A 26,620-nucleotide genomic window follows, 5' to 3' on the forward strand; every position below is an offset into this window, starting at 1 on the left:
CTATTTCTGGGCGAGAATCCAAAGCTTTTCCCGGTACTGTGCTTGGGTTCCAACTGCCGAAATCTCTGTTAAGACTTACTCCAGCCCATCTACACCCTCCCAGCCATTGAAGCCCTCCCCTGCCCATCCTCCTCCAAACGGCCATGCACAGACACAGACCGTACAAGTCTGCCCAGTAACTGGCCTAGTTCAATCTTTAATATTATTTTCTGATTCTAAATCTTCTGTGTTCATCCCACGCTTCTTTGAACTCAGTCACAGTTTTACTCTCCACCACCTCTCTCGGGAGCGCATTCCAGGCATCCACCACCCTCTCCGTAAAGTAGAATTTCCTAACATTGCCCCTGAATCTACCACCCCTCAACCTCAAATTATGTCCTCTGGTTTTACCATTTTCCTTTCTCTGGAAAAGATTTTGTTCTACGTTAATACCCTTTAAGTATTTGAACGTCTGAATCATATTAGAGAATGACACGGTGGCGGTTTACCCGCGGCCACCGCATTTTAGCCGCGGGTCACCGCCGAAAACGGGGAAGAAAACTAGCAGTCGCTGCGGCGACGGGGACAAGGCCATTCACCGCCCGCGGGGCGGTGAATGGGTCTTGTCCCCGCAGTGAGGCATGAAGGATCGCACGGTCCCCGCAGCTCACACCCGCCTGCCCAATCGATTCTAGTGTTTAGCCAGCTCTCTCCCTTCTCCTCACCTTAGTTTGTAGATTTTCTTTTTCGGCGATCCGCACGCTATCAGAGAGCCGCGCACCCGCTGCTGCTCAGTTTCGATCTTCTGCTCTGACGCAACCGGAAACAGGAAGTTGCAGCAGAGCAGAAGATTGAACACTGAGCAGCCGCGCGTGTGCGGCTCTTTGGGAAAGCGTGCAGGTTGCTGAAAAAGAAAGCCTGCAAATTAAGGTGAGGAGAAGGGAGAGAGCTGGCTAAACACTAGGATCGATTGGGCAGGCGGGTGGGGGCTGCGAGGACCGTGCGATCGCTAGTGTTCCCGGCTCAGACTGTAAGGAGGGAGTGAAAGGGAAAAGGATTCTGGGCCAAGGTGATGAAAACGGAAAGAAAAACCCACAGCAGGAAAGAAAGGGAAGGACAGGCAGGTGAGCCAGATGCTAGAAGCAGGGGGGGGGAAGAAAGAGGGAAAAAAGCTAGATGGGGTTGAAAAGAAGAGACACACTGGTATGGAAGAGGAAGATAGGGGAAATCTGGACACAGGAAGGTAACAGAAAGAGGGGAAATTATGTGCATTGGGGCATAGGGACAGAGACAAAAAGGGGACATGCCATGTGGATGGAATATGGACACAGGGGGGGGGCAATGGCAGATACATAGGGGAGTTATTAGAAAAGTATATAAAATCGTACCCGTTTGAGGCTTTTATGTATGCAGCAGTGACGGTGATGGGGCGGTGAATGGGATGGCAGTGGCGGTGACGGGGCGGTGAAGAGGATGGTGAGACGGGGACGGGGCGGTGACGGGGATGGTGAGACGGGGACGGGGCGGTGACGGGGATGGTGAGACGGGGACGGGGCGGTGACGGGGACCAATTTTTTCACCGTGTCATTCTCTAAATCATATCTCCCCTGTCTCTCCTTTCCTCTAGGGTATACATATTCAGGGCTTCCAGTCTCTCCTCATACGTCTTCTGGCGCAAGCCTCCTATCATTTTCGTCGCCCTCCTCTGGACCGCCTCAAGTCTTCTTACGTCTTTCGCCAGATACGGTCTCCAAAACTGAACACAATACTCCAAGTGGGGCCTCACCAATGACCTGTACAGGGGCATCAACACCTTCTTCCTTCTACTGACTACGCCTCTCTTTATACAGCCCAGAATCCTTCTGGCAGCAGCCACTGCCTTATCACACTGTTTTTTTTCCTTTAGATCTTCGGACACTATCACCCCAAGGTCCCTCTCCCCGTCCGTGCATATCAGCTTCTCTCCTCCCAGCATATACGGTTCCTTCCTATTATTAATCCCCAAATGCATTACTCTGCATTTCTTTGCATTGAATTTTAGTTGCCAGGCATTAGACCATTCCTCTAACTTTTGCAGATCCTTTTTCATATTTTCCACTCCCTCTACGGTGTCTACTCTGTTACAAATCTTGGTATCATCTGCAAAAAGGCACACTTTTCCTTCTAACCCTTCAGCAATGTCACTTACATACATATTGAACAGGATTGGCCCCAGCACCGAACCCTGAGGGACTCCACTAGTCACCTTTCCTTCCTTCGAGTGACTTCCATTAACCACCACCCTCTGGCGTCTGTCCGACAGCCTGTTTCTGACCCAGTTCACCACTTTGGGTCCTAACTTCAGCCCTTCAAGTTTGTTCAACAGCCTCCTATGAGGAACTGTATCAAAGGCTTTGCTGAAATCCAAGTAAATTACATCTAGCATATGTCCTCGATCCAGCTCTCTGGTCACCCAATCAAAAAATTCAATCAGGTTCGTTTGGCACGATTTACCTTTTGTAAAGCCATGTTGCCTCGGATCCTGTAACCCATTAGATTCAAGAAAATATACTATCCTTTCTTTCAGCAACACTTCCATTATTTTTCCAACAACTGAAGTGAGGCTCACCGGCCTGTAGTTTCCTGCTTCATCCTTGTGACCACTTTTATGAATAGGGACCACATCCGCTCTCCTCCAATCCCCAGGAATCACTCCCGTCTCCAGAGATTTGTTGAACAAGTCTTTAATAGGACTCGCCAGAACCTCTCTGAGTTCCCTTAGTATCCTGGGATGGATCCCGTCTGGTCCCATCGCTTTGTCCACCTTCAGTTTTTCAAGTTGCTCATAAACACCCTCCTCCGTGAACGGCGCAGAATCTGCTCCATTTTCTCGTATAACTTTGCCAGACAATCTCGGTCCTTCTCCAGGATTTTCTTCTGTGAACACAGAACAGAAGTATTTGTTTAGCACATTTGCTTTCTCCTCATCACTCTCCACATATTTGTTCCCAGCATCTTTTAGCCTAGCAATTCCATTTTTTATCTTCCTCCTTTCACTAATATATCTGAAAAAATTTTTATCTCCCTTTTTTACATTTTTAGCCATTTGTTCTTCCGCCTGTGCCTTCGCCAAACGTATTTCTCTCTTGGCTTCTTTCAATTTCACCCTGTAGTCCTTTCTGCTCTCCTCTTCTTGGGTTTTTTTATATTTCATGAACGCCAACTCTTTCGCCTTTATTTTCTCAGCCACTAGGTTGGAGAACCATATCGGCTTCCTTTTTCTCTTGTTTTTATTGATTTTCTTCACATAAAGGTCCGTAGCCATTTTTATCGCTCCTTTCAGCTTAGACCACTGTCTTTCCACTTCTCTTATGTCCTCCCATCCTAACAGCTCTTTCTTCAGGTACTTTCCCATTGCATTAAAGTCCGTACGTTTGAAATCTAGGACTTTAAGTATCGTGCGGCCGCTCTCCACTTTAGCCGTTATATCAAACCAAACCGTTTGATGATCGCTACTACCCAGGTGAGCACCCACTCGAACATTAGAGATACTCTCTCCATTTGTGAGGACCAGATCCAATATCGCTTTTTCCCTTGTGGGTTCCGTCACCATTTGTCAGAGCAGAGCCTCTTGAAAGGCATCCACAATCTCCCTACTTCTTTTCGATTCCGCAGACGGAACATTCCAGTCCGCATCCGGCAGGTTGAAATCTCCCAACAGCAGAACCTCCTCTTTCCTTCCAAACTTTTGGATATCCACAATCAGATCCTTATCAATTTGCTGCGATTGAGTCGGAGGTCTGTAGACTACACCCACGTAGATAGAAGTTCCATCTTCTCTTTTCAGAGCAATCCATATCGCTTCTTCCTCTCCCCAGGTCCCTTGCATTTCGGTCGCTTGGATATTGATCTTTACAATATCAAACAGTAAAGGAGACAAGGGACAACCTTGTCTAACTCCTCTCTTTAGATTAAATTTTTCTGAAAACGTATTATTAATATATAATCTAGCAGAAGGGGAGCTATACAATGTTTGTATCATTTGTATGAATCCAGGACCTACACCAAACCATTCCATTGCCTGATACATAAAGGTCCATTCTACTCTATCAAAAGCCTTTTCTGCATCCAAAGAAATAGCAAAAGTAGGCTCATTCATCTTCTTTGTTAAATATAACATATGGAATGCTAATCTGGTATTATGAGATGAATGTCTGAGCAACGAATCCTGTTTGATGCATACCTATAATATGGGGGAGAGCATTAGCCAATCTTTTTTTTTTTTTTTCTTTTTTTTTTTTTTCATCTTTATTCCTTTTTATTTCTTTCAACAAGTGTACAATATTATTACAAGTAATTCACATCACTCACTTGACATTCTTAAGCAATATTATTACACATGTTTTAATTCCCTCCACCCACCTCCCATCCCCTCCCCTATCAACAAAATATTTTATCCAAACATATACATATTTAGACTCTCCCTCCCCCCCATTTTTACAAATTATCCCCTAAGGAAAAAGAATAACCCTTAATCATTACAATATTCAATTAATGGCCTCCACACCTCCTTAAACCTTTTAAAATATCCCCACTGTACGGCAAGAAATCTTTCCATCTTATATAAATGACAAACTGAGTTCCACCAAAAACTACAATTCAATCTAGAACAGTCTTTCCAATTAGTCGTTATTTGTTGAATTCCCACTCCAGTAAGAATCATCAATAATTTGTTGTTTGCTGCAGATATTTGACTTTTGGCCCTCATACACATTCCAAAAATCACTGTGTCGTAGGATAATGCTACATGATTTTCCATCAATATATTAACTTGATCCCATATTGATATCCAAAATGCCTGAATACATGGACAATAAAATAAAAGATGGTCTAAAGTTCCAATTTCAATTTTACAATGCCAGCATCTATTAGACTTAGAGCAATCTAATTTTTGTAATCTAGTAGGGGTCCAGAATGCTCTATGCAACAAAAAGAACCATGTTTGCCTAATAGATGCCGACATCGTACCTTTAATTCTCCAAGACCAAATACGTGGCCATTGAGATGCATTAATTTGATGCTTAATCTCAATGCTCCAAATATCTCTTAATCCATTTTTTGGTTTCTTATTCAAATAATTAGATATCATTTTATACCACTTTGCGGCCTGGTGTCCCAGAAAATCTGCCTGGAAACATAAGAATTCTAAGCTGTAATGATCATTTAAAGATTTCCATTCAGGGAACCCCACCTGAATAGCCTGCTTCAATTGCAACCACTTATAACTTTGTTTTTTATTCAGACCATATTTATGTTGCAATTGTGAAAAATCAAGCAGCTTACCATTATCAATTACTTCCGTTAAGGATCTTATACCTGCTTTAATCCAATCCTTCCAGACAATCTTAAACCCGCCTATTTGTATCTTGGAGTTTACCCAAATAGTCTGCTGTTTCGATTTTAAAATAGAATCACTAGTTAATTTATCTACAAATCTTAATGTTTTCCAAGTATCCATTAATACTCTATTGTCTTTACGTATTCTAGGCACTTTTATACCAAGCAGAAGATCAAGCCTAAGTGGAAAAATAAGTGATCTCTCCACCCTTAACCACTCTGGTAATTGTTCCAAAAGCTCTGGGAGGACCCAATACATACCTTGGCGCATGATATAGGCCTGATGATACCTATAAAAATTGGGAAAATTTACCCCACCCTCCTCAATTGGTCTTTGCAAAGACACTAGAGCCACTCTTGCAATTTTACCCAGCCAAATAAATTTAACCAGAATACTATTTAATTTTTTATAAAAAGACCCCTGAAAAAACATTGGTATCACCATGATAAATGTAAAGGATTCCATTGCTCACATAACTCTGTTACTTTTTGTAATAAAAATTTTTCGTTTATTCTCATTGTCTCTTCAAGTGTTTTATTCAACCAAATACCTAAGTATTTTATACCATCCTCTTTCCAAATAAAAGGGAAAGAATAAAGTATACCTTTTGTACAATGCACATTTAAAGGTAAAATTTCTGATTTATTCCAATTTATTTTGTATCCTGAGAATTTTCCAAATGTATCTATTATCTCCAGTAGACATGGAATTGTTGTTTCCGGATTCCTCAAATGAAGCAATATATCATCTGCATAAGCGGATACTTTATATTCCACTCCAGCACATGGAATACCCTCTATGTCCTTTGCCTGTTGAATAGCTAACAACAAGGGTTCAAGAACTATATCAAAGAGCAAAGGAGATAATCTTAATGCTAGTATTTTTGCTAATAATTTTCCATCTACATTTATTAAAGATATTGGTCTGTAATTTGAAACCAAAGTGGGATCTTTATTTGGCTTTGGCAAAACAATAGTTAAAGATTCTGCTATAGTGCCATTAATATAACCTTTATTAAGTTGGTATTGATAAAGATTTAATAAATAGGGTAATAGAAAATTTTGAAATGTTTTATAAAACTCCACCGTATATCCATCACCACCTGGAGCGGATCCAACTCTAAGGGATTTCAAAGCTGTTCTTAATTCTTTTAGTGATATTGGCTCTTCCAAACTTCGTTTTACATGTTCAGGAATTTTTGGACCCTCTAACATTTTCAAAAATTCTAAACCATCTTTTTCTTTATCTAAATAAGTCTCGGAAGAATAAAGAGATTTATAAAATTTTAGGAATTGTTTTAAAATAGGTTCAATTTGTGTTAATGTGGCACCATTTTCAACTTTAATGGTACATTAGATAGATTGTGAGCCCTCCGGGACAGAGAGGGAAAATGCTTGAGTACCTGATTGTAAAAACCGCTTAGATAACCTTGATAGGCGGTATATAAAATCCTAATAAACTTGAAACTATTTTTGATTTCCTTTTTTTCGCTTTAAGATAATTTGCCAATATTCTTCCCGCCTTATTTGAGTTACCATAATACAATGCTTGTTGGGAAAATAAATCTTTCCTTATCAATTTTGATGAAATCTCATTATATTTGCCTTTGAGTTTTAACAATTCTTGTTGAATAGAATATTCCCATTTTTCTATAAGTTTTAATTCTAAAATTTTATCTCTTTTTCTAAATTTAAAAATTGTATTTTAGTCTGTTTTTTAAGATAAGTCGAATAAGAAATTACTTGTCCTCTTATTGATGCTTTAAAAGCATCCCATAATATTTCTCTAGAGATCTCATCTTTATCATTTATTTGAAAATAATCTTTCATTTTTGTTTGAAGATTTTCACAAAATATTGGATCAGCAAGCAATGTATTATCAAACTTCCAGATAGGTCTCTTAGTATTTTGGTCTACGATCTTAATTTCAATCCATACTCCACCATGATCTGATAAAATGATTGGATCAATGGCAGCCTGTGTCACCTGATGTGCCAGATGTTTTGAGGTAAAAATATAATCTATTCTTGAAAAAGAATTATGAACATGAGAACAAAAAGAAAATTCCCGTCCATCAAAATGAAGTATTCGCCAAATATCTGTCAAATCACAAGATTGTACCAAATTATCTAATCCCATAGATTTCATAAATCTACTTGGGTTTTTATCCAATAAAGGATCCATAACAGCATTGAAATCCCCAGCCACTATTAGATTCGAAGTAGCCAGTGGTAAAATCAGTTGTTGAAGAGTCTTAAAAAATTCATTTTGATTCGAATTAGGGGCGTATATATTAAACAACGTCATGGTAGTATTTCCCATGCTCATTTCTACATTAATCCATCTTCCATGAATATCTGTTGCCTTTAATTTAAATGAAGCTGAGCATTTTTTATTCACTAGAATAGCAACACCCGCTTTCTTCCCTATTGCTGGTGAGAAAAAACAATGCTTGACCCAACCTCCTTCCAGTTTACTAGATTCAATATTTGAAAGGTGGGTCTCTTGTATAAAGTATATATCCGCATCTTGCCTCTTTAAAAATAATAGTGCTTTTTTCCTTTTTATCATATGATTTAGACCATTAACATTCAAAGATAGTATTTTAAGATTCATTTGTAATTTTAAAGTATAATTTTCTCAAAATTAAATAGTAAATGATTTTTTTAAATAAATTTTCCCAATATATTAAATATTTTATAATGTCCCCACCCCCACCCTCACCCCTCCCTACATTATATATTTCCCTCCCAACCACCCCCAATTAAATACGAAAACTTGGATACGCAGATTGAGGTTAGGTATAAAGAACTCCCACAAGCTATCATCAAATTTAACTAAAATTACTACTAGAATTTTCTCATTATCAAACCTTCCTGTCTCTTTATCCGGAATCGGAGGAATCTATATAAATTCAAGGACTCTCTTAAAATTATAAAAGTATCTTATATAGTTTGGATTATTCAAACCATAATAAAAATTATATATCAAAATATATTAAAATACAAAGCAACGTATTACAATGTATTTAAACATATTAAAACAGTATATGAAGATTAAATAATATATAATTGAAATATATATAGTTGAAAAGATGTTTCTCACCATTTAGATTCATACGCTTTAACTCTCTATTCGGTGATATAATTTAAGATCCTGTCTATAATAGATTTTGGTTTTTTTTTTTTTTTTTAAATAGGTGAGACTTCAGGAGAAAAGAAATATTATAATAAATAACAGTATTATCTGAGGCATCAGAGTGTTGTATTCTTGGACCAACAATGTAAATAATTATATGAGAAATAGGTATGAAGCATAAGAAAATCCCTAAATTAAAAACAGGGATCTTGCCAGGAGAGTCTGTAGTTTAGAATTAGATCGCCCTGCATACCTTCTTTCCTAACGTAGTTGGAACGCAATCTTCACCGGAAGTACCTCCCCTAATAGGAAATCATACAATTTGACCAATCGTATTCTGTTTTTAAACACACCCTTACGTTTTTCAACGTGATTGAAGGACCATCTCCCTTCCCTTCTAAACTCCGCCTCCAACATTTCTAAACCAATCAACAATCTTTTTAGTCTCAGGTTTGTAAAAATCATTCTTCGTAAACATCTCATTCGGATCTCTGTCGATTCCACGAACCCAAACGTAAGTTTATTATTCTTAAAAGTTCCAGAATTGAGTCATGAAGATCATTTAAGAGATATGTTCTTTCTTTTGCTTCTTATTAAGAATGTTCCAAGCTGTTCAAATTTTAGTTCCATCCTCGTGCAATTTTTTTTTTTTTTTTTTCCGTTGCAGTAAAAGTTTTGAATCTGTAACCGATGTTTTCCAATATATTCTATATCAAAAGTCAAAAGTCAGTATTTATATTAAAATTTATATAAAGCTTATAATAATTGAAAGTACTCTTCGGATATATTTAAGATGTCATTGGCTGATCATATTGTTCGAGAAATTCCTGTAGTTTTATGGGGTCCGAAAAATTTTGAGTTTTATTAGCAATAGTAACTTTCATTACCGCTGGGTAAAGGAGCCCAAACCTAGCCCCTAGGGCTCTTAATTGGGGTCTCAAGTCCAGGAATTGTTTTCTTCTTGATGCCGTTTCCTTCGCAAAATCAGGGACAATGTGTATTTTTGCATCCTGACATCTAAGGTTTTTATTCTCTTTGGCTAGTTGACAGATTTCTATTGCTTGTTGATGTCTTAGGAGTTTAAATATTAAAGTCCTTGGACCCGATTGAGAGTTTTTCCTTTGAGATGGTATCCTGTGTGCCCTTTCGATTTCTAATGTAGTCTTGAATTTTAATGGCAACACTTTAGGCAGAAATTGTTCCAAGAAAGCTATAGGATCGTTTTTTTCCACCCCCTCCGGTATTCCGATAATTCTTAAATTGTTCCTTCTTTCACGGTTTCGGCTATCTTCAAGGTCTCTTTTAATTTCTGTCACCTCTTTCCATATTGTTTTACTGTGTCTCATATCCATATTTAGTTGCTCTGAATTGTCTTCTAAAATAGATATTCTATTTTCTGTCATATCCACTCTTTTAGTGAGGATTGCGGCATCTTCAATTGCCTTTTGTAATTTTTTATTACTGTCTAAAACAATTTCTTTAATTTGTCGCAATTCTTCCATAACGTCGGGTCTTTCTTCTGATGGCAACGGCACTTTAGAAGGCGTATTCAGCTCCGGTTTTGATCTTTTGTTGCTTCCTGTACTGGATCCACCAGCCCCCGAATCGTTTTTGTTTTGTTTACTAGAAGCCATATTCTGTTATAATTCGGTACTTATCCCACTTAAAAGATTAATTATTATGTAGTATTTTCTATAAATAGAGCTTGTCTGTACGGAGCTAACTCCTCACCCAACCATCAGAGTTTGCGTCCAAGCCACGCCCCCACGGTGTATATTTCAATAGAGTAACTGGTGTTTAATCATCACAAAAAGATGTCAATGGCCCCCATATTTTATTAAATGTCTTATAATTTCCATTTTGTACAGCTATTGATCTTTCCATTTTGAATATATGACATAATGAGTTCCACCAAAGGTGAAATTAAGTTTACTGCAATCCTTCCAATTGTTGGTGATATGTTGAATAGCGACTCCAGTCATGATTAATAAAAGTTTATTGTTAAATGATGATATCTGACTCTTTTTTTCTCATAGCTGTTCCAAATAATATTGTATCATAAGATAATGCTACATGATTTTCCAGTAAACAATTTACTTGATCCCAGATGGAATTCCAAAAGGCTAAAATATAGGGACAATAAAACAAAAGATGATCTAAAGTCCCTATTTCAATATTACAATGCTTTTAGACTTTGAACTATTCAACTTCTATAATCTAACTGGGGTCCAAAATGCTCTATGCAATAGAAAAAACCATGTTTGGATTCTAAAGGAAAAGTCCCAGGGTTGCCTCTTATATACTTTTTTCACACTACCTCTTGTCCTGTCTCACACACTGTTCATTTCTGCAGTAAACAACAGGTGTTCCTTTTAACTCCTGGCTGGAATGTTGTCCACTGTTCGACCTCCATCTCTTATCCTGAGATTCATAGTTCTTTCTCACACACAAGATTCCACAAGCCTGCTTCTGGGAAATGGCTGCACATTTAATAATAATAATAATAACCTTTGACGGAGACTTCAGTAGTTGGAACTCCTTAAGAGCTTCTTGCCCAGAAATAGCTAAGAAGAAGGAACCCCCCTCCCCAACAAATTTTTAGATTGAATCAGGTTGGGCAGACTAAATGGAACATTCGGGTCTTTATCTGTCGTCATCTACTATGTTACTATGTATGTTAGAGCTCTCCTTTTGGCTTCCTCCTGTAATGGCAGCTCCTCTCACAGCTTGACAGGACCTGTACCTGTCACATTGTGCTGTCATGTGGAGGGACAGACAAGTGCATGCTGTGGGCCTACAGGAGAGAACCTTTGAATGGAAGGTGTGACTTTACATGTCTATTTTCTCATGATCTGTGAAGGAAATGGGTCAGTCACCCACATGCAAGCCTATTTATCCTGCTGTCCTCAGGGAATGCCTGCTACTGATAAGTAAGTTCATTTTATTCAGGTGTCAACAGGATCTCCATGGACAGGATGTATAAAATTTGGAGTCTGTTTTTTTTAATTGCTTGCAATGGGTATGTTTGTATGAGTTGCTTGGATTTGAGTATGTTCTATAAATGTTTGTATTAATGAGATTTTTTAAACTAATTAGGGAGGACATTTTTCTAGGGCAGTTAGGGTATTTTTATTATTATTTCTGACAGCAATAACTGCTTAATTTACAATTATAGCATTTATAATCTCTGTTAGCACCCTTGCCTTTAAGTTAGAATGCCTAAATATGCTAGTATATCATTACTGGTCTATTTCTGCTTTTCATTAGCTTCTGTCACACCCCTGAAAGATACAATCTTGACTACTTTTAACTACAGCTGCTGGTTATATTCTTGCTGTCCCTCAGGGAACTGATCAGATGTTTGAAGTGGTACATGGACCGATCAGCTGAGCTTGTTCGACAGGACCATATCCAAGAAGCTATGAGGGTATGTGCTATATGGGGAACTACTAGAAGGACTTGGGTTTACCATTAATTCACATCTTCTACTAACCCCTAAATTTGTGAAGGGGAGAGAAAGTGTTAACATGCGTTAGTAAAGAGAACCATTATAGTCTTGAAATATTGTATAGTTTATTTCTCTAGATTGCATATTTTTTTCAGTTTTCAAAATGATTTCCCATGAGGAAATGTCTGCTTATATTTGCAGCCTTTCAAACTGATACCCCTTTCCCCATCCAACTGTGAGAATAGGACACAGGGGGGCCTATTCAATAATGTGCTATGCCTTGCAAGCAGGTTAACTCAGCTTTAGCACTAAATTTTGTAGATAATTCAATTTTAGACTCATCTGTCCATGGAACACGATTCCAGAAGTCCTGTGTTTGTCTACGTTCTCTTTGGCAAACTTCAGTCTAGCATTGATGTTTCTCTTAGAGAACCAAGGTTTCCTCCTTGCATACCTCCCATTCAAGTTAAATATGTGCAGTCTCTTTCCGATTGTAGAGGCATGCACTTTCATATCAACAGTAGCAAGAGCCTGCTGTACGTCCCGTGATGACTTCTTTTAGCATCTTGCAGTCTGCTATGGGGGTCAACTTGCTTGGACAACCAGACCTGGGCATGCTGACAGTTGTTTGGAAAGTCCTCCACTTATACATTATTTTCTGGACCGTAGAATGCATAATGTCAAATTCTTTCAAGATCTTTTTAAATCCATTACAAGACTTATAAGCTACTACAGTCTTCTTTCTGAAGGCTTCAGACAGCTCTTTTGATCTCACCATGGTGTTCACTCTCACCACAGCAGTCATAAGCACACCAAACTAAATGTCTGAGGTTTAAGTAGGTCAAACCTCCTTCAAAATGCTGAGTAACGATGTTCTAATCATGTGCACCTGATGTGATACACCTGTGTGTGATTTGAGCCACTTTAAGTAGGAGGATATGTGGGGGTGTCTTAATTTATTCCTCAGAATACACATTTTTGTGGATATCTTTTGTTTCATAAGTAAATCAAGGAAAAATCTTGTTGTTTACCTGCAATTACATCACTTTCTTTTCTAGAGTAAAAAAAAAAAAAATTGACATCAATATGTGAACATTTCTTTTTAAAAAAAAAAAATTCTTTATTCATTTTATGTTTTACATCAAGTGCACAGAAAGTAACAACAATTTAACTTAATACATCACTTGAAATTCCACAAACTTTTTCATTAAATAAGATTTGTCCCCTTCCCTCCCACCATACTAATATCAAATAATACATATAATATAATAAATTCTTCCGTCCCTTCATAACAAATAATGAAATTCAAAAACCCACCCCCTCCCCATTCTTTCATTTATGTTAATCAGGGAAAAATGATATTTTAATAAATTTAAGGATGTGTGGAGACCATTAATAAATTATTGTAATGAATATGTGAACATTTCTTAAGAAAGAACTGAATATTTCATGGGGTGTCCTAATTTTTTCACATGACTGTAAATGTGCATATATCAGTATATATACTGGAATGCTATTACCGTATATACTCGAATATAAACTGACCCGAATATAAATTGAGATAACCCTTTTTTCCCCAAAAAAGGAGAAAAAAAGGTTGACTTGAATATAAACTGGGAGGTTTACTTGAATATAAACTGGGTTGGGGTTGGGAGTTTAATATTCAAGTTGCAATGTCTTGCCTTACCTTACACCCTGTTCACCTTCCCTCGCTGCTCTACCAGGCTATGCATCCAGCCCCCCTCACTCCCTCCTCTTCCAGGCTCTGTACCCAGCCCTCCTCCCTACCTACCAGGTTCTGTATTCTTTCACACCTCCCTCCCGATATCTTGCAGGCCTTCACGGGCTTGTTGTGAAACCTGGTGGTCCAGCAGTGGCCGGGACAGGAGGGATCCCTCCCACCTCCAGTCCCAGTCGATTCTAATTAGTTTTATCTCCCTCCTGTCTTCCCCGTGTACCTTGTGGTCCAGCGGTGAATTGCTGCAGGAGCAACCGTCTTCCACTCCTGTCCATGCAGAACCACTATCCAATTGGCTGCTGCATGTTCTCACGGTCCCGTTCTTGTGGCAGCCAATTAATTAGTGGTTCAGAACTGGCAGGAGTGAAGGAAGGTCACTCCTGCCGCGATTCACCACTGGACCACCAGGGCTACTTAAGGTACGTGGGGAATGGCAGAGTGGGAGGGAGACTGGGTGCAGAGCTTGGCAGGGTTTATATTCAAGTCAACCTTTTTTCCTCCTTTATGGGAGAGTGATGGGGGAAAGTTTATATTCGGGTCGGTTTATATTCAAGTATATATCGTACTTTTAAATGCTGCTTTTGTTTGCAGAGAGAGAGAGTGGTTACATTTATAAATCACAGAAAAAAAATCTAATACTGTGCAGTATTCCTCCTTCCTCAGCCACCTACTTCCCTTCATGCCACCTGGCTGCCAAACATTTCTGTGGAGAGCCAAGTGGTGATATATCTGCAAATGTTAAGAAAAACACTGATTAAGACAAGATTTTATTGATGATGTTGCAAATTTGTACTACTGTTGCTAATATTCCTTAATATATATTCCTTGTATATATATTCTATTATATACAAGGAATATATTACAGCTTTCTTTTTATCCAAAATATATGTTATCTTTTCTGGTATACTTATCATTTGGCAGCTAATTTTCTTCTTTTGTTTTCCACTGCTGTTTATACATCCGCCTCTTCTTCAAGGCTCTCGAGTACCTGTTCAAGTTTATCATCCAATCCCGCATCCTGTACTCCAGAGCTACCTGCGGAATGGAGGAGGAGAATTTCCGTTGTAGCATCCAGGAACTTTTCCAGAGCATTCGCTTTGTACTGAGCTTGGACAGTAGGAGCTCAGATACACTCATCTTTACTCAGGTCAGCCATAAAGCTATGCAATCATGCCCACACTGGGCAGCAGATGTACTCAAATGTATGCTTACCTGCTTTGCTGTGTTAATACTGTGAGACTTGGATTGACCATGAGAACTAAATACTTTCTAGCTGTCTAATCTCTTGTTCTACTCACAGAACAACACAGGCCAGCAAAAATCAAATATAGCAATACATTTTCTAAGACCTGTATTTACTGATGAGCAAGTCTTTGAAACATGGAATTACAAATGCCCATCTTGACAATAATTCATTAACATCAAGTTTTGTTTATTATGTTCTGTTTTTGTAAAACTGTAATGAAACATTTTTAAACTGAAAAAGGTATCTTTGAATGGCAGCATAATCTCAAATCATTTATAGATATAGATATTTATCCCAGGACAAGCAGGCAGCATATTCTTGACTGATGGGTGACGGCACCGACGGAGCCCCGGTACGGACAATTTTAGAGTGATTGCACTCTAAGAACTTGGAAAGTTCTGGTAGGCCGCACCGCGCACGCGCGAGTGCCTTCCCGCCCGACAGAGGCGCGCGGTACCCAGTTTCTTAGTTTCCGCGGAGCTAAGAAGACGCGTTTCCTCAACGGCTGTTGAAGAAAATTTTTTCGATCTTCCCGCTCGCGTAAACCTTTGTTTAAAATAAAGGTTTCTTTATTTCTTTTCTAAAAAAAAAAAAAAAAAAAATTAATTGTTTTTCTTTCATTTTTTCGTTTCGCCCCGGCGGGGCCTGTTGCCACAATCGAAGCCTCGGCCTTCGATTTGGCAGAGGCTGTCTTCACTTTCATGCCCCCTCAGCCCGGGTTTAAAAAGTGCCAGCGGTGTGCTAGGCCAATATCACTGACAGACCCGCATAACTGGTGTCTGCAGTGTCTTGGTCCCGACCATCAAGCGTCCACTTGCACCCGCTGTGCAACTTTGAAAAAAAGAACACTTAAAAACCGTCAAATCCAGCAGCGGTTACTTTTTGGTGCCGAGATGTCCGATTCCACCGTACCGGCACCGACATTGATTCCATCTCAAGCGGCACCGACTTCATCGACACCGCGCGATACCGCGCCGGCGTCGCATCCAGCAGGTAAGCCGGCTAAGAAGCCTTCCCCGCTGGAGCGTCCTCCGGTCTCCACTGCAGTGAGTCCAATCCTGCCGACCTCGAGGCGCCCACGGAAGCGCTCCGCTCTGATTGAAGTTAGCCCCTCGACATCGGGTTCTTCGTCGGAGTGTCGAGCGGCACCCAAGGTACCGCAGAAGAAAAAGGCGGTACCGGTGCCTTCACTGGACGAGCGTATTGCCGCCGTTCTGCAGGTACAGCTGAGAGAGCAACTCCAACAGCTACTGCCTGCTCTTTTGCCCCAGAACCTTCCAGTTCCGGTACGGTCGGAGCCACCGGTACCGATAGTGGAACGCCCTCTTTTATCGGCATCCACTTTGTCGGTACCGGTTCTTACCACCTCATCGACTTCGATGCCGATGTTAGCTCCAGAGCTTACATCTCACCACCAGGCGGTACAAACCTCGGTACCAGCTCAACAGGTTGCATCGCCTGGTACCGTATCCATGAGGTCGGGCAAGTCCACCCATAAAACCCGACACCTGGACCCCTCCACACCAGAGTCTCGACATCATGGCTCTCAGGTTAGGGATCCTGATTTATGGGGTGATTCTGAAGAGCCCTTTCTATCCGAAGGTGAATGCTCTTCTGATGAGGAGGAACGCCTTGTTACCAATCCCTCTTCTCACCCAGATTCCACATCTTTTCCATCTTTCTTAAAGGAAATGTGTGAATCCTTGTCTATTCCCTTGGAGGCTGAGTCAAAGAAATCTAAGGCATTTCTTGATGCTTTGGACTTTGACCAGCCTCCAAGGGAATTTCTTAAACTTCCTCTCCATGATATATTGAGAGAAACGTTTTATAAAAACCTAGAGACTCCCCTGACTGTCCCAGGAGCCCCTCGTAAACTGGACTCTTTATACAGGGTGATTCCTATTCCTGGGTTTGATAAACCCCAACTCCCGCATGAATCTCTTTTAGTGGAATCCACTTTAAAGAAATCAGCGGGAGCTAATGTGTATGCCTCAGTCCCTCCTGGTAGAGAGGGCAAATCAATGGACAAATTTGGCAAGCGGTTATATCAAAACGCCATGCTAGCCAACAGATCAGGAAACTATGCTTTTCATTTCTCATTTTATTTGAAGCATTTGATCCAAACAGTCTCCACTTTTGAGAAATATCTTCCTGATCGCAAAAAACCTACTTTTCAGGCCTGTACTTCCTTTCTTCTCCAGTTGAGAAAGTTTCTCGTAAGATCAATTTATCCCAGGACAAGCAGGCAGCATATTCTTGACTGATGGGTGACGGCACCGACGGAGCCCCGGTACGGACAATTTTAGAGTGATTGCACTCTAAGAACTTTAGAAAGTTCTAGCTAGGCCGCACCGCGCGTGCGCAAGTGCCTTCCCGCCCGACAGAGGCGCGCGGTCCCCAGTTTTCTTAATTCCGCGGAGCTAAGAAGACGCGTGTTTCCAACGGCTGTTGGAAGTTTTTTTCTAAACTGTTCACTTGCCTTCCCGCTCGCGCGTATTTTTCTCTTCATTTTATTTCTTTCTTGTTCTTTTAACGTTTGTAAAAAAAAAAAAAAAAATTGTTTTATTTTTTTCTTTTTTTATTGACTACCCCGGCGGGGCCTGTTGGCACCATCGAAGCCTCTGGCTTCGATTTTGCTACAGCGGTTTTTCCCTTCATGCCCCCGTCACCGGGTTTCAAAAAGTGTCAGCGGTGTGCGCGCCCTATATCCCTCTCCGACCCGCACAAGTGGTGCCTTCAGTGTCTGGGTCCGGACCATAGGGCTGACACTTGCACCCGCTGTAGTTCTTTACAAAAAAGAACTTTAAAAAACCGACAGATTCAGCAACGAATTCTGTTCGGCACCGACATGGAAGTTGCACCAGTATCGACATCAGCAACTTCCTCCAAATCGACACCGACTGTCTCGGCACCGACAGATACATCGCCGACGTCGATCCCTGTAGGTAAGCCGGCTAAGAAGCCTTCCCCTACTGTCCTAGGGCCACCAGTCGAGCATGCAGTGAGCCAAGTCCTGCAGACTGAGCGCCGGCCCCGTAAACGCTCCGCTCCCATTGAAGTCACTGCCTCGTCATCGGCATCAACTTCACCCGAGCGTCGAGCGGCACCGAAGGTACCGAGCAAGAAAAGACCGGTACTGGTGCAATCGGGACCTACGTTGGATGAGCGCATTGCCTCTATCCTCCAGGCCCAACTTAAACAGCAACTACAACAATTGCTCCCGGCTCTGTTGACACCGAATCCTTCAGTGTCGGTACCCAATGAGCCTTCGGTGCCGACCGTCGATCAACCCCTTTTATTGACATCGACTTTGTTGGCACCGCACAAATCCATGTCCATGCCTATTCTATCAGCGGAACCGAAACGACGTTCTGCTCCGGACACTTCTGAACCGGTACCGTTCTCTGAGCCCCGTACCGTTCTACACTCCCCTGGTACCGTCTCCAACCGTTCGGGGAAATCGGTACGCAAGACTAAACATGTTGGCACCTCGACTCCACTTTCTCAGGGCCGTCTCCAATCGGTACGGGACCCTGACTTGTGGGATGACTCGGATGATCACCTCGGTACCGAGGAAGATTATTCATCTGAAGAGGAGGATCTATCGGTGCAAGACCCTGCTACTAAGCCAGAGCACTCCTCATTTACCAAATTTTTAAGGGAAATGTCAGACACCCTTTCAATTCCTTTGGAGTCTGATTCTAAAAAGTCCAAGGCATTCTTAGATGCCTTGGACTTTGATCATCCTCCTAAGGAGTTCTTAAAGTTGCCCCTCCATGATATCTTGAGGGAAACTTTCTATAAGAACTTGGAAACTCCCTTAACCATCCCGGGAGCCCCAAGAAAATTGGAATCTCTTTATAAAGTCATTCCAATCCCAGGATTCGACAAGCAACAACTTCCCCATGAATCCTTGTTGGTGGAATCAACCCTGAAGAAGTCTGTAGGTGCCAGTGTTTACGCCTCTGTCCCTCCTGGCAGAGAGGGAAAGGCCATGGATAAATTTGGAAAGCGCCTTTACCAAAACGCCATGCTGGCCAACCGTTCAGGTAATTACGCATTCCACTTCTCGTTTTACCTGAAGCATCTCATTCAACAGGTGACCTCTTTTCAGAAGTACATTCCGGACCGTAAACTTCCTGCTTTTCAGCAATGTACTTCTAGTCTTTTGCAACTCAGGAAGTTTATGGTCCGTTCCATTTATGATACTTTTGAACTGACGTCACGGGCCACTGCTATTTCTGTAGCAATGAGAAGGTTGGCATGGCTACGGGTCTCAGAACTGGATGTAAACCATCAGGACCGACTGGCCAATGCGCCTTGCCTGGGGGATGAGCTGTTTGGGGAGTCCATGGATACCGCCACACAAAAGCTCTCCGCGCATGAGACTAGGTGGGACACCTTGTTGAAAAACAAGAAGAAACCTCCTCCTCCTCGTCCATTCAGGCAACAACCTTCTTATCAAAGAAGGTTTTCTTCTCGCCCGGCTCAGACTCATCCTCCTCAACCTCGCAGGCAGCGTCAACAGCAGCAACAGGCTCGTCAACAACAACAGCCTGCTGTAAAACCGGCTGTTCAACCTAAGTCTACACAGCCCTTTTGACTCTCTTCTCGAGAACATTGCCAGTCTTCCTCCCTCATGCCTTCTACCTCAGCCCATAGGAGGTCGACTACAGGTTTTTCTGTCTCGATGGGAAGCAATTACCTCCGACCAGTGGGTACTTGCTATCATCGCTCACGGATATGCCCTGAACTTTCAGACTCCTCCACCGTTAAGTCTACCAAAAGAGTCTGCTTCCAACAAGGCTCAGTCCCTCCTTCTCGGTCAGGAGGTTCAATCCCTCCTCCTTCTCAATGCCATCGAACCAGTTCCTCTAGACCAGCAAGGCCTGGGATTTTATTCCCGGTACTTTCTTGTACCCAAAAAAACCGGAGATCTCAGACCAATATTAGATCTCAGAGATCTCAACAAATGTCTGGTCAAGGAGAAGTTCAAGATGTTATCTCTTGCCACCCTATACCCTCTTCTCTCTCAGGAAGACTGGCTATGTTCCCTCGATCTCAAGGAGGCGTATACTCACATTCCAATTCATCTGATGTCCAGACAATACCTTCGCTTTCTTGTCAACCAACATCATTACCAATACAAGGTGCTACCCTTCGGCTTAGCCTCCTCTCCCAGGGTATTCACCAAATGTCTGATTGTGGTCGCAGCTTATCTCCGCTCCCACAATTTTCAAGTCTTCCCTTATCTGGACGACTGGCTCATCAAGGCTCCTTCTCCTCAGTCCGTTCACATAGCCACCAATCAGACCATTTCCTTCCTTCGACTGTTGGGGTTCGAGATCAATCTACCCAAGTCACACCTCATTCCAACTCAGCGACTTCAATTCATTGGAGCCATTCTGGATACTGTTCAGATGAGGGCGTTTCTTCCTCCAAACCGCCTTCACACCATCCTTCATCTCTTTCAGCAGGTGTTCCAGAAAACTTCCATCTCTGCAAATCAAATGATGGTACTTTTGGGGCACATGGCATCCACAGTGCATGTCACCCCCTTCGCACGTCTCCACCTGCGTACTCCTCAATGGACCCTAGCGACTCAGTGGTCACAAGCGACGGATCCTTGTTCACAACACATATCTGTGACCTCGTCTCTTCGACAGTCGCTTCTTTGGTGGTTGAACTCATCAAATCTATCCAGAGGTCTACTGTTCCATCTACCTCCTCATCAACTAGTCATCACCACGGATTCCTCCCCCTATGCATGGGGAGCTCACTTGAACGAGTTCCAAACTCAGGGGTTTTGGACCACCCAGGAAAAGAAGCACCACATCAATTTCCTGGAACTCAGAGCGATATTTTACGCCCTCAAAGCTTTTCAACATCTCCTCTTTCCTCAGGTTCTTCTCATTTGCACAGACAACCAAGTTGCAATGTATTACCTCAACAAACAAGGAGGGACGGGATCCCGTCCTTTATGTCAGGAAGCTCAAAGGATTTGGACATGGGCGACTGCTCGTCACCTATTCCTGAAAGCAGTCTACATCCAAGGGGAACAGAATTGCTTAGCAGACAATCTCAGCAGAATTCTTCAACCTCACGAATGGACTCTCGACCCCTCGACTCTCCAGTTCATTTTCTCTCAATGGGGCACTCCTCAGGTGGATCTTTTTGCAGCTCCCCACAACCATCAACTGCCCCTGTTTTGCTCCAGACTTTACTCTCCTCATCGTCTGGAACCCGATGCATTTCTTCTGGATTGGACCAATCTCTTCCTTTATGCATTCCCTCCTCTTCCGCTCATGCTGCGCACCTTATTCAAGCTCAAGAGGGAACAAGCCACCATGATCCTCATCGCTCCACGGTGGCCCAGACAGCATTGGTTTTCCCTTCTACTTCAACTCAGTTCCAGGGAACCCATACCTCTTCCTCTGTTTCCTTCACTACTTACACAGAATCAGCAAACGCTTCTTCATCCCAACTTACAGTCTCTGCACCTGACAGCTTGGTATCTCTCGGGCTGACTTCGGCTCACGCTCTCCTTTCTCAGCCTGTCCGTTCTATTATTGATGCCTCCAGGAAACCGTCTACTCTTCAATGTTACCAGCAGAAGTGGTCTCGGTTTTCTTCCTGGTGCCTGTTACATCACCATAATCCCATATCTACAGCAGTGGGATTGGTGTTGGACTATCTTTTGTCCTTATCTGACTCTGGTCTTAAATCCTCTTCGATAAGGGTCCATCTTAGTGCCATTGCAGCTTTTCATGAGCCGATCCATGGAAAACCCCTCTCAGCTCATCCCTTAGTCTCAAGGTTCATGAAAGGCCTTTTCAATGTAAAACCACCTCTTAAGGCCCCTCCTGTTGTATGGGATCTTAATGTGGTTCTTTCTGCGTTAATGAAGCCTCCTTTCGAGCCTCTGGCCACAACGCATTTTAAATTTCTAACTTGGAAAGTGGTCTTTCTGATAGCTCTCACTTCTGCCAGGAGGGTCAGTGAGCTCCATGCATTGGTGGCTGATCCACCTTTCACTGTTTTTCACCATGATAAGGTTGTCCTTCGTACACATCCAAAATTCCTTCCTAAGGTTGTGTCTGAGTTTCACCTTAATCAATCCATCGTTCTTCCTGTTTTTTTCCCAAAGCCTCATTCTAATCCAGGTGAACAGGCTTTGCATACCTTGGATTGTAAACGTGCTCTGGCTTACTATCTTGATCGCACCAAACCTCACAGATCATCTCCTCAACTGTTTTTGTCCTTTGATCCTAACAAGTTGGGTCACCCTGTATCTAAACGCACTCTATCCAATTGGCTTGCTGCTTGCGTTTCTTTTTGTTATGCTCAGTCGGGCCTGACACTGGAGGGTTCTGTCACGGGCCACAAAATTAGAGCTATGGCAGCGTCTGTAGCTTTCCTCCGTTCCACTCCTATTGAGGAAATCTGCAAAGCTGCTACTTGGTCCTCAGTTCATACTTTCACATCTCACTATTGTCTGGATGCATTCTCCAGGCGGGATGGACACTTCGGCCAATCTGTTTACAAAATTTATTCTCCTAATGGCCAACCTTCCCTCCATCCCTCTTTTTGTTAGCTTGGAGGTCACCCATCAGTCAAGAATATGCTGCCTGCTTGTCCTGGGATAAAGCACAGTTACTTACCGTAACAGGTGTTATCCAGGGACAGCAGGCAGATATTCTTGCGTCCCTCCCACCTCCCCGGGTTGGCTTCTTAGCTGGCTTATCCTAACTGGGGACCGCGCGCCTCTGTCGGGCGGGAAGGCACTCGCGCACGCGCGGTGCGGCCTAGCTAGAACTTTCTAAAGTTCTTAGAGTGCAATCACTCTAAAATTGTCCGTACCGGGGCTCCGTCGGTGCCGTCACCCATCAGTCAAGAATATCTGCCTGCTGTCCCTGGATAACACCTGTTACGGTAAGTAACTGTGCTTTATGATACTTTCGAATTGACTTCTAGAGCCACTGCTATGTCAGTGGCTATGCGCAGGTTGGCATGGCTCAGGGTCTCAGAGCTAGAGGTAAACCACCAAGACCGTCTAGCAAATGCACCTTGCTTAGGGAATGAGCTGTTTGGTGATTCCATGGATTCCACCACACAAAAACTTTCAGCACATGAGACACGTTGGGATACTCTCCTAAAGAATAAAAAGAAGACTCCACCTGCTAGGCCTTTCCGACAACAATCGGCCTACCAACGCCGTTATGCTGCTCGCCCCTTACCTCAGGCTACTCAACAACCTAGACGTCAGCGACAACAACAACAACGTCAACCTCCGAGGCAGGCACAACAGCAGCAAAAACCTCCACCACCTCAAAAGTCTACCCAGCCCTTTTGACGTGTTTCTCCTGAGCATAGCCAATATTCCACCATCTGCCCATCTTCCTCAACCGATAGGAGGGCGCCTGACCTATTATCTCAGCCGTTGGGAGATCATTGCATCCGACCAATGGGTCCTCAACATCATCCGCCACGGCTACTCTCTCAACTTCCAGACTTATTCCGATCAAAGTCTGCCAAAAGAGTCTGCTTTGAACACTCATCAATCCTCTCTCCTGATTCAAGAGGTTCAATCCCTCCTTCTTCTAAACGCCATAGAAGAAGTTCCTCTAGACCAGAAAGGACAGGGATTTTACTCCCGTTACTTTCTAGTTCCAAAGAAATCAGGAGATCTCAGGCCCATTTTAGATCTTCGAGATCTCAACAAATGCTTGGTCAAGGAGAAATTCAAGATGCTTTCCTTAGCAACTCTTTATCCTCTTCTCAATCAGGGCGAATGGCTATGCTCCCTCCACCTCAAGGAGGCTTACACTCATATTCCCATCCATCTAGCCTCCAGACAGTATCTCCGCTTCATGATCAATCACTGTCATTACCAATACAAAGTTCTTCCCTTCGGTCTTGCTTCATCTCCAAGAGTGTTCACCAAATGTCTGATTGTGGTGGCTGCTTTCCTTCGTTCACATCATCTTCAAGTTTTCCCTTACCTGGACGATTGGCTGATAAAGGCCAGTTCTCCTCAAACAGTGTTACTGGCCACCAATCAAACCATCTTGTTCTTACAGATTCTGGGGTTCGAGGTCAATTTTCCCAAATCTCATCTCATCCCCACTCAGAGACTTCAATTCATTGGAGCGGTGCTAGACACGACCCTCATGAGAGCATTCCTTCCGTCCAACCGTCTCCACACTCTTCAGGTTTTGTGCCAACAGGTTCTTCCTCAAAGTTCCATTTCGGCCAAAGAAATGATGATACTATTGGGACACATGGCTTCCACAGTTCATGTCACCCCTCTGGCACGTCTTCACCTGCGCACACCTCAGTGGACCCTAGCTACCCAGTGGTCCCAAGCGACGGATCCTTGCTCACGTCACATATCTGTGACATCATCTCTTCGTCAGTCTCTACAATGGTGGTTAGTATCCTCAAATCTATCCAGAGGTCTGCTGTTCCATCTACCTCCTCATCAACTAGTCATCACAACCGATGCCTCCCCTTATGCTTGGGGAGCTCATTTGAACGAGTTCCAAACTCAAGGCCTTTGGACAGCCCAGGAAAAGAAACATCACATCAATTTCCTGGAACTCAGAGCGATGTTTTATGCCCTCAAGGCCTTCCAACATCTTCTCTTTCCTCAGGTCCTCCTGCTGTGCACAGACAATCAAGTAGCGATGTACTACATCAACAAGCAGGGTGGAATGGGCTCTCGCCTCTTGTGCCAAGAAGCCCAGAAAATCTGGACTTGGGCCATAAATCATCATCTATTCCTGAAAGCGATTTACATTCAGGGAGAAAAGAATTCTTTAGCGGACAAGCTCAGCAGAATTCTCCAGCCTCACGAGTGGACACTCGATCCTGTAACTCTACAATCCATTTTCGCTCAATGGGGCACTCCTCAGATAGACCTCTTTGCAGCTCCTCACAATCACCAGCTGCCCCTATTCTGCTCCAAACTCTACTCTCCTCACCGTCTGGCAGCGGATGCGTTTCTCCTCGATTGGTCCAATCGGTTCCTGTATGCTTTCCCTCCTCTGCCTCTCATGTTGAGGACCTTGTTCAAGCTCAAGAAGGACCGAGCCACCTTGATTCTGATTGCTCCAAGGTGGCCCAGGCAACATTGGTTCTCCCTTCTACTTCAACTCAGTTCCAGGGAACCTTTTCTTCTTCCACTATTTCCTTCTCTGCTTACACAGCATCAGGAAACCCTTCTACATCCCAACCTCCAGTCTCTGCACCTGACAGCTTGGTATCTCTCGGGCTGACTTCGAATGATTCGCTTTTGTCTCAGCCTGTTCGTTCAATTCTGGATGCCTCCAGGAAACCGGCCACTCTACAATGTTACCATCAGAAGTGGACACGTTTTTCTTCCTGGTGTCTTCTTCATCATCATGATCCCACTTCCCTTGCAGTGGAGACCTTGTTGGATTATCTCCTTTCGTTGTCCGACTCTGGCCTCAAGTCCACTTCAATCAGAGTCCACCTCAGTGCTATTGCGGCTTTTCATGAGCCAGTCCATGGAAAACTCCTCTCAGCTCATCCCTTGGTGTCCAGGTTCATGCGGGGTCTTTTTAATGTGAAACCACCTCTTAAAGCCCCTCCTGTTATCTGGGATCTCAATGTAGTTCTTTCCGCTTTAATGAAGCCTCCATTTGAACCATTGGCTACTGCTTCTTTCAAGTTCCTCACTTGGAAGGTACTTTTCCTTATTGCTCTTACCTCTGCCAGGAGGGTCAGTGAGTTACATGCACTAGTTGCGGATCCACCTTTTACAATTTTCCATCATGACAAGGTGGTTCTGCGTACACATCCAAAGTTTCTCCCTAAGGTTGTCTCTGAATTCCATCTCAACCAATCCATTGTTCTGCCTGTCTTTTTTCCGAAACCTCACTCGCATCCTGGAGAGCAGGCTCTACATACTTTGGACTGTAAAAGGGCTCTGGCTTACTATTTAAACCGTACTAAGCCCCACAGATCATTCCCTCAACTCTTTCTGTCCTTTGATCCGAATAAATTGGGACGTCCTGTTTCTAAGCGTACGTTGTCTAATTGGCTGGCAGCGTGCATTTCATTCTGTTATGCTCAGACCGGTCTGACACTGGAAGGTTCTGTCACAGCCCATAAAGTCCGAGCTATGGCAGCATCTGTAGCTTTCCTCCGTTCCACTCCTATTGAGGAAATCTGCAAGGCTGCTACTTGGTCCTCAGTTCACACTTTTACATCTCACTATTGTCTGGATGCATTCTCCAGACGGGATGGACACTTAGGCCAATCTGTTTTGCAAAATTTGTTTTCCTAATGGCCAACCTTCCCTCCATCCCTCTTTTTGTTAGCTTGGAGGTCACCCATCAGTCAAGAATATGCTGCCTGCTTGTCCTGGGATAAAGCACAGTTACTTACCGTAACAGGTGTTATCCAGGGACAGCAGGCAGATATTCTTGCGTCCCTCCCACCTCCCCGGGTTGGCTTCTTAGCTGGCTTATCCTAACTGGGGACCGCGCGCCTCTGTCGGGCGGGAAGGCACTCGCGCGTGCGCGGTGCGGCCTACCAGAACTTTCCAAGTTCTTAGAGTGCAATCACTCTAAAATTGTCCGTACCGGGGCTCCGTCGGTGCCGTCACCCATCAGTCAAGAATATCTGCCTGCTGTCCCTGGATAACACCTGTTACGGTAAGTAACTGTGC

The 26,620-nt window shown here is 42.9% G+C and overlaps 1 protein-coding gene across 3 annotated transcripts in view; it reads left to right on the top strand.

Moving 5' to 3' along the window:
* DOCK3 (dedicator of cytokinesis 3) overlaps window positions 1-26,620 on the top strand; it is a 694,894-nt gene that overhangs the window by 336,212 nt on the left and 332,062 nt on the right. For all 3 annotated transcript variants that reach the window (XM_033926008.1, XM_033926006.1, XM_033926007.1), the window contains exons 22-23: window positions 11,839-11,920; window positions 14,656-14,826. In XM_033926008.1, coding sequence (XP_033781899.1) covers window positions 11,839-11,920; window positions 14,656-14,826 — 253 coding nt within the window. The remainder of the gene's footprint in view (window positions 1-11,838; window positions 11,921-14,655; window positions 14,827-26,620) is intronic.

Source organism: Geotrypetes seraphini, chromosome 17, assembly GCF_902459505.1.
Source record: "Geotrypetes seraphini chromosome 17, aGeoSer1.1, whole genome shotgun sequence".
Classification (NCBI taxonomy): domain Eukaryota; kingdom Metazoa; phylum Chordata; class Amphibia; order Gymnophiona; family Dermophiidae; genus Geotrypetes; species Geotrypetes seraphini.